The sequence below is a fragment of the Cyprinodon variegatus genome, unplaced genomic scaffold, assembly GCF_000732505.1.
Source record: "Cyprinodon variegatus isolate N-32 unplaced genomic scaffold, C_variegatus-1.0 Scaffold874, whole genome shotgun sequence".
Lineage (NCBI taxonomy): Eukaryota > Metazoa > Chordata > Actinopteri > Cyprinodontiformes > Cyprinodontidae > Cyprinodon > Cyprinodon variegatus.
Genome location: NW_015151327.1, coordinates 16,423 through 28,681, shown reverse-complemented (window position 1 = coordinate 28,681; position 12,259 = coordinate 16,423). Strand labels below are relative to the sequence as shown.

The 12,259-nt window shown below is 38.4% G+C and overlaps 1 protein-coding gene across 1 annotated transcript in view; it reads left to right on the top strand.

Moving 5' to 3' along the window:
* Positions 1 to 1,563: 1,563 nt before the first annotated feature.
* cul5 (cullin 5) overlaps positions 1,564 to 12,259 on the top strand; it is a 27,026-nt gene continuing 16,330 nt past the window's right edge. The window contains exons 1-12 of the mRNA XM_015397612.1: positions 1,564 to 1,606; positions 4,013 to 4,122; positions 4,231 to 4,330; positions 6,124 to 6,300; positions 6,392 to 6,533; positions 9,085 to 9,230; positions 9,710 to 9,790; positions 9,913 to 10,006; positions 10,177 to 10,307; positions 11,433 to 11,540; positions 11,615 to 11,679; positions 11,766 to 11,898. Of these exons, the coding sequence (XP_015253098.1) occupies positions 1,580 to 1,606; positions 4,013 to 4,122; positions 4,231 to 4,330; positions 6,124 to 6,300; positions 6,392 to 6,533; positions 9,085 to 9,230; positions 9,710 to 9,790; positions 9,913 to 10,006; positions 10,177 to 10,307; positions 11,433 to 11,540; positions 11,615 to 11,679; positions 11,766 to 11,898 (1,314 nt within the window). The 5' untranslated portion in view covers positions 1,564 to 1,579. The remainder of the gene's footprint in view (positions 1,607 to 4,012; positions 4,123 to 4,230; positions 4,331 to 6,123; positions 6,301 to 6,391; positions 6,534 to 9,084; positions 9,231 to 9,709; positions 9,791 to 9,912; positions 10,007 to 10,176; positions 10,308 to 11,432; positions 11,541 to 11,614; positions 11,680 to 11,765; positions 11,899 to 12,259) is intronic.

The following is a 12,259-nucleotide window of genomic DNA, read 5'->3' as shown; positions in this document are numbered from 1 at the left end:
GACTGCTCTAATATGTTTTTCCCTCTTATTCAACTCAGTATGATCTGTGTGAAAACCTGTCTTTGCTATAACTCTTACCAAACAGTGCTGAGGTTAAAAACCAGGACATTCAAGGTCGACATGGAGATTATTTTCTGTCCATTTATCAAGTGAAGGCCTCAAATATCAAATATGCTTTGAAAAATCATTGACAACCCAAAGATTTCTGCACTGTTGATCAATTTAAATTGTAAATATTCAAAATTACTACATTTTATTATTATTATTATTGTTATTATTAAATATTGTTTTCTTTTTTTTAATAAAGGCAGGTTTTGGTTGTGCAATGAGCCTTTTTAGTTTGACACCATAGTAGCTGATTATTGAAGGCTGTAAGCATGTTTATTGGGATAAAGAGAGACTGGCAAAAAATCTTTGATCTAAACCTTCAGTAAATGCAAAATATATATATTTCCTGGCTAAAGCAACAAACATTTTATACACATTTTTTAATGATTAGTTGTTGTCCTTTCTTTAGTACCAGAGCAAAGACAATAAATGCTGTTTCAGGTTGGCTCTGCGAAAATCGCAGTTCTCCAAAGACCTGATTGGTCTTTATGGCTCATACAGGACCAGCACCTCAATAATCTTTGGAAGTTAAAGGCTGTTCAGTGTTTGTTTTATGGGTCGATTGAAAAAAAAATGACAGACAGGGGGTCAGAGCTGTCAATTTAAATCTGGTTTAATTACGATCCATTCTTCTAGTGATGATCTGGACCTTAAATGCAGTTTTTCAGATAAACCTTTGGTGCCTGATTACTTTTGCACAAAGACCAGTAAAGACACTTTTGCAGTGCTTGGAGTTACTCAAAATATACGCACACACCAGCAGAAGTTTTTGAGGTATTTTGAATTTTTAACTTAAAACAAAGAGAACATGGTACTTTACCCAATGTCTCCTCTAAACAATGCATTGGAATAGCAATAAATAGTTTTATGTTAGCTATACTACTTATACAGAAACCCGTGAGTACAGTCTGAACAATTAAAACACTCAGAGCATTTGAATATATAGTTTTGACTTAAAAAAAAATAAAAAGAATTTTCTATATAGTATAGGGTTAATGTACACTATTTTATGCTCACTGAATTAAAAATAAAAAAATAAAAGTACACTTGTACATTACGTCCAGGAGCAAAGATTTTATCCAAATAAGTTATATAACACAACAAGCCACTCTTCAGCAACACTCCAGGCCAGGCCAGAATAAGCAGAGGAGGCTCACATTTATAGGTTTCTTGATTCACCCGTTCAAATTTTGCCTAGACTAAAAGCATTACTGCAAAATTATAATTAATTCTATGTAATTAAAAGTGTATTTGTAAATGTATATTGATAGTTAGAATCGCTGTTATAATTGAGGTTCTAATAATGGGGAAGAGATATGTAGGATCATAAAAAGTAACAGCGTAGTTACAACTTTAGATTAAAGGAGTTGCGTCTGAGTTAATAATAAAACGTCTGAGGGGAAACAAACGCAGCATATTTCCCCACTTTGAAGTTCACGCGAGATTTCTCGAGAGGAGAAGTTGAGGGAACATGGCGGCGCCGTCTAATTTGCTGAAGGTAGGATCCTTGATTCAGTTATTATTGCCTGCAGCACCTGTCATTCTCACAGTGAAACGCAAATGTTTGGGTCCCAGTTTACCGAACAGCACCGGGTCATACCGGCGCTGTCAGGGTTCGGCCTCAACTGGCAACAGTTTAGTTTCTTCAAGCTAACATTAGCTGCTTCTTAGTGATGTAGCAGCTAAACACAGGAGCTATAGCAGCGCTAAAATAGGTAGAAACAACTGGAGCCGATGAGGGACAGAACCTTGGGATGAGTCGACGTTTTACTGCTCGTTCTGGTACTGTAAATATAACCACAGTTTTCTTCCGGGCTGGTCCCGAAGCTCATCAGCTGTCATTCAGCAGAGCTGAAGCCTCTTTAGACCAGAAGGGTGCTGCCTGGATCAGCTGTCATTAGCCTTTTTCCCTCCTCCTCACCGTTTCCATACATTCAGCCACAGACTTTCTGTCTGTTCTCTCTGTAACAGGTGTCTGCCTAGTTTTCAAAAGGGCTGCATTTTCATTCATTGCACCATAAACTTGGCCAGTATTCATAGCAGTAATGCACAGGCAACCTTTTTGTCTTGACAATCAGTGATGGTGAGATGAAGCCTCATGAGGCATTGAACCCTTTGGCCAAATTGCTTCAACTATCCCAACAGTTTATGAGGCTCCATGTGAACATGTCACCACCAGTAGTACATAACTAGAGTTTGTAATAAAATCTGTGATTTTTTTCCCCAATAGTTTTTCTTTTCCCCCCTCTTTTGAGTTCCTTTCAAATTGTTAATGGTTGGTGTGTATAATAAAATCTCTTGTAAGTTTTTTTTAAGTGTAAAATTTCTTAGAACAATCATTTAAGGTAAACAGTTTTTCTGCCATTTTAGTTAAATAAACTCAAGCAGACAGTGAAAGTTTTTGTGCAAATTGGGCAATGATGAGCAAAATGAAAGGTGTTAGTCATTTTTATTCAAACATAATAGTTTTTCCACATTTTTTGGGTTTTAATCAGGTTGGACATTGAGTTCAACCAATCTTTTGGCTAAACCGACCTAATTTGGCAGCGTTTTTAACCGATCTAAATTTTTACTAGTGCAAACCAATGCAAATTAGTCTCATTAGCCAAAATAATTAAGTATAATCGCAACTTTCAAAAGTCAAAGGTTGAACCATCAAGTGATATAACCAACTGTTCAATAGAGAAAATACTACTTAACACCAATGTTACAACTGTGTGTACGGTGGCTTGCTCAGAATTTGATTATTACATTGTTTATTCTAACCAAAATAGTTTTAAGCAACTAGATTGGTTGGAAAAACAACCAGACTATTCTAAGAACCTCTCCAAACTCTATACAGCTGACAGCAACACCTGCAAACTCCCACATCTTGACTGAGTAGTGAGGCTATTTAAATGCCTGTCAAAAATCTTGCGCTTCCTGAACCACTTCCCAAAGCAGTGACGTGGTATCACTGTACCGAGGCCTCGGATGTCATAAATATTGGCCTCTCCATCTAAATGAATCACGCCTTGACACGCGCTTCGTGGAAACACCCCTCCATTACTCGACGCATGCCTCGAAGCCTTAGCTCATCTCGTAACATCACTAACAGTACATGTTAGAAACAAATAAATTTTTCCCATTGATCTGAACAAATAAAGTACATTGTCAACAACACCAAAATTATATTTGTATAGTAAATAATAAGAAAAGGAAAATTCTTTGTCAATTTATACCTCTATGCCTTATGCCTTAAAATTTTTGGTGCAGAGTTTGTCGTAGTGGTTTATTAGCACGTACCCCCTGTGTTGTGTAGAAAATGACTAGATATTCCTCATATGGAGCCATTATATATAGGTTTGTTTGAGACATTATATAATGTGACTTCAGCAGATGGATCAGCTCAGTAATTCATCGTCTTGGTGACCGAGCCGCCTCAGCTGACTGCTCTCAATGTGGAGGAACAGCAGCTCCCTGATACTCAAGCTCCTCCTTACATTATTATTAAGGGAGGAGCACTCTTACATTTTTATCCCACAGCGTTTGTTTTGGGGTCTGTTGAGAAATTGTATCCAAGCTTTGTATGATGGATTACTAAAGTTCCACAGCAGACAAACTCGTCTGGCATGGAAAGAATGGAGTGGTGTAAACAGCAATGGGTGTGGCTTATTTTATTAGAGTCTTCTTGTGTGGAAAGGTGCTCTTGCTATGAACTTCAGGCTAAACCTAATTTTCTCATTTTATTGACGGTAAAGAATTACTTCTTTGCTTGTATTGCCTACCATGACAGAAGAAAGTTTTAGATATTTTATGTAACAGTAGGAGATGAACAGAGAAGGATAAAATATAGACAAATGAAGAAAAAAAAACAATAGTTCCACTTGGTGTATCTTGTAGTTTTTCCTTTTTCTGTTTCTAGAACAAAGGCTCCCTACAGTTTGAGGATAAATGGGATCTGATGCGCCCCATCGTGCTGAAGCTGCTACGGCAGGAGTCCGTCACCAAACAACAGTGGTTCGACCTGTTCTCGTACGTTTTTTTCTTTTCTTTCTGCACTTGTTACTGTGATTACTGGAAGTGTTGCTTCTCAGTGGCAACAAAAACTTCCATTTGTTTGTCTCCTTCTGGTCTATACAGAGATGTCCATGCCGTCTGCCTGTGGGATGACAAAGGTCCTGCAAAGATCCACCAGGCTCTGAAAGAGGACATCTTAGATTTCATCAAACAAGCTCAAGCAGTAAGGCATGCCGTTGATTTCTTTTCATCTTTACACAAACTAAAAGTGGATTTTACTGCAAGAAGAATTTGTTTCTCTAGTCTTTTTACTTATAAATATAACTGTTTAAAATGTGGTGTTAATTTATACTCAAACAGCTTGACCTAATTAAAAATAATGTCTCAATCTGATGTTATCAAAGCTGGATTATCAAATTGTAACAGAAATTATCAAGTTGCATCAAGACAACTCTAGTTAAAAACACAGCAGACAGATCAAGCAGACGTTTAAAGCAGGGTAAGGCTCTAAAACAATATCTGAAACTTTTAAAACCTTCCATAGTCTTGTTTAATTCATGAACTTAACCAAAAGAGAGACCAACCAACTGCAGACCAACCATGATATGGACTGCCACTGTCAGGAGGTGCATCATAGCTCTGGAGGAGCTGCAGGGAGCAACACTTACATGGCAGAATCTTAACACAGGACAATTATTAGTGTTTTGTTGTTGTTGTGTTTTTTTATTCTTTTTCCATTTAATTTTTTCCTTTTTTTAATGGTAACTTTGGAAGAAGAAAACCATTGTTGATAGATAGATAGCTGGATGGATGGATGAACCATGAAGTAGATCATGGGTCGTGTTAGACAGTAAAATCTGAAAGTCATTTGTAATTTTGACAGTTAGGAATTCACACCATGACATCTTGGGGGCATGAAGTGTAATAATTAGCTGTTCCTCACTTCTTAAGAAAAAACCCTCATCAGATCACCTCATTTGGTGACATTTTCCTAGATTTTAAAGCTTTGGCTAAAGTTGTATTTGTAATTCTATCTGTTGGAAGGCAGCAGGGATCGGTTTTCAGGGCAAAAATAAAACAGTCAGAGCTGAAAGTGCAATATGGTGGTGATAAATGCCTTTGTAAGAATCCAGCTGCAGACTTTTAAAAACTTACAAGCAGGTGTGAAGCTGTGAGAATTTGTGTTTTTGTGTTTTTCTTTTTTTGGGTGATCATTTAATTTCATTATTTATGTTTGTTTTGTCACTTGATCCACTGTCATGATTCTTTCACAGCAGTGAAAAAGCTCCATATTTTATGTGGGTTCTCTGTTCAGCTTCTTTGGACTGGATATCAGTTAAATGAATGAAAATTTCGCATATAAATTATTACCATTAAAAATGATGGGTAGAAATAAATTATGACTTTAAAGAAAATGTAAAACCAGAAAAATCTAGCGCAGCCTCTGCTGCAGACAGAGCAAGCATGTGGAGAAGATGCTCTAATCAGAGCAAAACCTAAACTTAAAAAAATATATATACCGGTAGATAAATCGGTCCCCATGGAGAAATATAGCAGTAGCAGCATTATGCTTACAGGTCAACCAATAGGAATTGTTTAGGACACCCTCTAAGTGTAATTAATGGTCTATTCACAGAGTAAAAAGTTGCACATATCTGGGATATACTTTGGTTTAAAAGCTGCTCCTTATCTTGATATACTGTATATATATTGTTTATTCTTAATGCACCTTTTTTCCTCCTTGTTAGCACCTTCTTTAATTACTATGCCAATATATGACCAGTTAGTTTAAGCAGCTGTTTGGATTAGGCTCTGTTTAAATGTTCATTACTGATTTTTAGGGTAGAAGATGACTTCAGATGTCTTTCAGTCAGATAGCTGACTTTATATTTAAAAGTAAAGGTTTTGTCATGACCTCAGTACCTAGGCCATTTTTGTTGCATGTTTCTTTATTTTTTGTCCTGAATTAAATGTTGCAGATAAGCCCTATCTTTTGCTTCTAACCTTTTATCCAAGCGCGTGCTGAGTCACCAGGATGACACGGCGCTCCTGAAGGCTTACATCGTTGAGTGGAGGAAGTTCTTCACTCAGTGTGACATCCTGCCCAAACCTTTCTGCCAGCTGGAGATCACCCTGATGGGCAAGCAGGGAAGCAACAAGAAGTCCAGTGTAGAGGACAGCATAGTCCGGAAGGTGAGGAGAAGCAGAGTTCTGCTGTCTGGTTCTAACCCAGCGTTCATCCACTGTTAAAGCAAACTGGGGATTCTGGTCTTGGTGTTTGCAGCTCATGCTGGACACGTGGAACGAGTCCATCTTCTCCAACATTAAAAACAGGCTCCAGGACAGCGCCATGAAGCTGGTCCACGCCGAAAGGCTCGGAGACGCCTTCGACTCCCAGTTGGTCATCGGAGTGAGAGAGTCTTATGGTAAGAAACACTTTTGATTTATTGAAAAAGTTTCAGAGGCTGGTTCCTGTTACTGTAGAAATCATCTCCTGTTTTGGACAGGAGATGATTTAGCACTGGGTATTTTCGCTAAAGTCCTGAATTGATTTCATTGTGATTCATACAGTTTTAAATCGATTAATTTCAATTCGATCTGTTTTTATAATAATGAAAGTGGTTCAACTGTGTTTCAAAATACTCATGTATTTTGTTTTTTCCTGTCACATTAAACACAAAGTGCAAACTTGTAAATCAGACAGTTTAAACTCGAGATGTGAACAAAACTGTCTCAAAAGTGCAAACTTGTTTGTGAATAGTGAAAAAGTGAAAACTTACACGAGCAAGCAGACGTGACACAGCGGGAAACGGCAGACATGCATGAGCTACATTATCTCCGCTGCAGAAACCATATTTGCAGCGTTGTCTGAAACAACTACAGGGTTTTTGCTGGTCAGCCACAATGTGTTAATGTCTTCAATCAACCTATTGGGTATATTTGCAGCTGTCTGGCTTGAAGTCATCTTTAGAGCATCTTTCCTGCTCATTTGAATGTGAACTTCACGCGCATACACTGCAGCACTTTTCCTGTTCTGTCCCATAACTCTTTTTTTTTGCCTGTGGGGGTCATAAAAATTGGAATTATGTTTTTTCTGATTGAACTCTCTGCTTGTCTACTTAAGTAATATATTTTTTTTCTTTTTCATTTTCTTCAAATAATAAACTTAAAAGCTTAATACATTCAAAAGTGAAGAAGTATGACTCATGTATTATTTAGTCCCTCTTTAACATAGACATTGATGTGTTTCTAGGTACTTGTTTTTATAATCAGACAGTTTATTTAAGCAGTGAGAAATGATTTTTATTTCAGAAATGTCTTCCATAGTGAACAGTGTGTCCATGAGCTGTACACTCAGACCTCTCGTTCTGCATAAATTGCATCAATGTGCGTGGGATAGAAAAGATCAACCTGTGGTTATGCTCAGGTGTTCAGGAAGGTTGCTTTTATAGCCACCTTCAGGTCCCCAATGCTGGTAAAAGCAGCTATTGGTACCTTTGCCTGTGTGGATCAGTAACAAACCCTGCTGGAAAATGAAAACAGCATCTCAATTAGGGGTGTAAATCACATCCATCATGGCGATTCGATTCAGTATCGATTTCCTGGCCCCACGATTCGATTATTTTCGATACTCAAGAATACACCACGATGCAATTCGATTAATTGGTTCATTTTTTTTTTTTTTTTTTTTATTCACCTTACAGGCTAAACAAAGTTTCAAGTTTGAAATAAATCAATGAAAGCTGTAATATCGTTATGTATTTTTTTATTTAGAAACAACAACAAATAACAGAAGTAGAAAAGTTACATCAAAAAATACTGCACATAATCAGTGCAATGAGTGCAATTCAATACCTCAGCTCCAGACGTCCCGCCCCCTCCACAGATGCTCCGCTGCACCTCTCCCAAATTGTAGCTGACCGCAGACAGGAGGCCGGCTTGTTTTGTTTTCATTACAGAAGTTGCGGAAAACAACTCATGAAGTTTGACCCGCTAGAAGAGCGAGGTGCGCGAGAACGCTGGGACCCTTTTTCCACCTGGATCTCCGCCCTTTTTGGCCCTCATGTTCCTCCGTCGTCGGACTAAACTCGCCCCCACTTCCTCGCTGCCTCGGCCGTATTTAGACCCACAGCATGTAGCACAGACCACGCTTCAATATTGAGCATAATTTAAAAATGTCTGTGTCAAGCTCACTGCAACAAACTGCTGTAAGAGTATAACCAGGAAGCGAGGTAGGAGGGCAAAATAGGTTTAGCGCCACCGCAGCACGGGAGGGAGAATTACGCCCAGGAGCAAATGAAAGAGAATCTCTGCTAAGCTATTAAATATTTCTCACAATATTTAAGATATTCACAATATATTCCCCAGGCTACATTTCTCCCTGCTACATGTACACCACCGTTTTTCTTTCCACTCAACTTCCAATCAGAATGCTTGGGTACAGCAATCTGTTAACATTCAGCCTTCTCAGTAGCAGCCTTATGACGTTTCTCCTGCTGGTGGCTGCCACCTGGACAACCTTTGACCCTCCAGTCTTCCTTATGATTAAAATGGCTAAATTGACACATTAAAACATGTTCTAGTTATTGTACAAATTTCTGAGGAGGTTAGTTTGGGGTTTCCATTTATTTTAAGCCAGAGTAACAGCAAAAACGGACACAAAAATGAACCAAAAACTAGAAATAAATTAGTTCAAATAAAATGAATCCATAGAATAGACACTTTTTAAACTAAATTACTACAGATGCCCTTTTTAATCCTATTATTATGTATTGAGCTACAAATCTAATTTGGTTACTAACCGTTGAGTTATGAAAACAGATTTTGTTGTGGTTAACTCTATGTGGAAAGCTTCGCATGGTTGTAAAACATGTAGAGCCAGTAGCTGTTCGTCATGAACTCTTGAAGAACCTGTGAAGTGTTGCAGACTTTCATGGAAGTTTTCTTCTCTCTGATTTCCTTCTTTTGGTCGATCAGTAAACTTGTGCTCCAACCCTGAAGACAAGCTACAGATCTACAGGGACAACTTTGAGAAGGCTTACATGGATTCTACAGAGAGGTTCTACAGAACACAGGCGCCATCATACCTCCAGCAGAACGGGGTCCAGAACTACATGAAATATGTAAGTATAAGGCAGGAGTGTACTACTGACAAATACTGCTTTAGCCTTTTTGTATTAATTTTTCAGCTCATCAAACAGATTTTTTTTTTTTATCAAACACGTAAAACCTGAGTAAATGGAAAACAAATCAATTGAAGATTTATTTCCCATTTACACTACCTCTCTGAAACTGATCCATGTTGAGTTCGGATCAGTTCCCCTTTGGGTTTAGTGAAGTATTTTTCAATTGAATCAGCTTCAGACCCTGTTGTGATTTTAGTTTAACTGCAGCTGTTGTGTTTCTGGCATCAGAGGTCGTTTAGAGAAAAACCAGCATCATGAAGACAAGGGACCCTGGTAGATGGGCAAGGAGGACGTTCTGGGAGAAGTTTTAGGGCAGCGTTGGGTTAATCAAGATGATCGGATTGTTTTATTTATTTTCACGTTTGCTGAGAAGACATGGTTCTGTGTTCAGTAACTTGGTCTTAAACTCCCGCCAGGCGGATTCAAAGCTGAGAGAAGAGGAGAAACGAGCGCTGAGGTATCTGGAAACGAGACGCGACTGTAACTCCGTCCAAGCTGTGAGTTTAATACTCAGTCTACCTCTGTTTTGTCTGTAAAAGTTAATGACAGAGTTATTCTAGGGATGATGTAACAGAGTTTTCTATTAGTACCGCTGATGTTTTCCTCTCCCTGCTTCCAGTTAATGGAGTGCTGTGTAAATGCGCTGGTGACGTCTTTCAAGGAGACCATCTTAGCTGAATGTCCAGGCATGATCAAACGAAACGAGACTGACAGTGAGTCCAGAACCTGAACCTTCTAATGTTTTCACCTTCATACAGAGTTTCAGTGAACTACGTCGAGAGGTTTAAACATCTAAAGAAATTAGAGAAAAAGTTAATGAATGCAGACTTTTGGGGTCACAATAGTTTGTAAACTGACTGGATCCATTTTCTCTTCACCACAGGGTTACACCTGATGTTCTCTCTGATGGACAAAGTTCCCAGTGGCATCGATCCCATGCTGAAGGACCTGGAGGACCACATAATGAGCGCCGGCCTGGCCGATATGGTGGCTTCAGCAGAGACCATCACCTCAGTGAGCTTTTCACTCAGACTCATGAATGCTTTCAGTATGAGGGGAACAGTGTCTCTGTTCTTTAAAGTTGGACCGATTAACCCATGTAAAAATCTTATTTAGAGGAACCTTTTGAAACCGGTTCACGTTTTTTTTCAGCCTTAGATCTAGATTAAGCTAAAAAGAATTACATTTATAGTAATTTAATATTTAACCTTTTAAATTTTTTTATATGAGCTGTTGATTAGAAATGTTACGTTCCCACTTAAATGTGGATTTATAGTGGGCATCTTTTATAATAATTAAATGTCCTTCTTTTTCTTGGTCAATCAGACTATATTTTCTATATGTTTCTTTTGTGCCTTATCTGCTCATTCCCTTTCACTTTCTAAACTTAACTCCTACAAAGTTATTTGTTTAAATGTTATTTTACTAGTTGGAGATCTCACAAACACAAAGAAAGTATGAAAGGATCTGATACTGAGGCCCCAGTTTATCATCCAGCAGAAGGACAAAGAAAAAAACAGATACTCCTCATGTCAGCATAAAGGCTCCGGCTCCTAACATGCTGTTATTTTGTGATAAATGTATTTAAAGTAGGGCTGAAACAATTAATCAGAGTAATTGTGATTAATTGATTATTGAAAAAATTGTCAACTAATTTAATAATCGATGAATGGTTAACTGGAGTTTAGCGACTCAAAAACTTGTCTTTAGCTGAAAGAGCGACCCACCTTGAGCAGCAATTATACCAAAATTGTAAAAGAAATGTGTTAACATTTGGAATTTAAGATAAAAATCTTTTTCTTCTTTCAATATCGTCTATCGTCTAGCAAAAACTATCCGATTAATAATCGATGAATCAAAAAATAATCAACAGATGAATCAATTTGCAAAATAATTGTTAGTTTCAGCCCTAATTTAAAGACTGATTCAAAGTTTTTAGTGTTGATTTGTTTAATGAAGAGGAAGTAAATAGATAATAGAAAATGGTGGATGAATAAAAACAGCAGAATGGAGTAAAATTGTTGGAGTCAAGCTTTGGGTAGTTTAACCCTTTAACTAGTTGGTTGAAAACAGATTTCTTTTTCTGCAGTTTAAGCTTTTAGGATCTGAAACCTGCTTTAATGTTTTTTTCTGCTGCAGGACTCTGAGAAATATGTGGAGCAGCTGCTGACTCTGTTTAACCGCTTCAGTCGGCTGGTAAAAGAAGCCTTTCAGGACGACCCTCGCTTCCTCACTGCTCGAGACAAGGTGAGTTTTTCTGTGCTGAACATTCAAAGGAGGCGATGGACAGTTTCTCTTTACATTTTTATTCTCTTTTCCAGGCGTATAAAGCTGTTGTTAATGATGCCACCATATTCAAACTAGAGCTTCCAATGAAACAGAAAGGGTAAGAGAATTTTTACTACCAGCCGCTGCTTTTGGTTCTGATCCAAAGCCGAGCTGATGTCTTACTGATCGCTGTCATGCTTATAGGGTGGGGATGAAAACCCAACCAGAGTCCAAGTGTCCAGAGCTGCTGGCCAACTACTGCGACATGCTCCTGAGGAAGACGCCGCTGAGCAAGAAGCTCACCTCAGAGGAGATCGAGGCCAAACTCAAGGAAGTGGTGGGTCCTCGTGATCAGAGACTCGTAGAAACATTCACGTTTTTTGCTTTACTTTTAAAGGAAAAGTCCGGTCTGCAAGGAATGCTAAATCGATCATTATCTATACCTAAAACTAATGTGTTTGCAGTGATTTCATGAATTTAGTGTTAATCAGTAAAAAAAATGAAAACATTATTTTTGTTGCAATCGCTGAGTCTGGGAGCGGCCATTTTCCCCCCAAATAAAGTAACACCTCACTCCTGACATCTTCCAGCAGTGACGTCACGGTGCGGTAAGCCTAGCGCCATTCTCCCCGCTTTACAAGCAAAATCAATGGGAACTACTAGACCAGGGGTCACTAACGTGGTGCCCGCGGGCACCA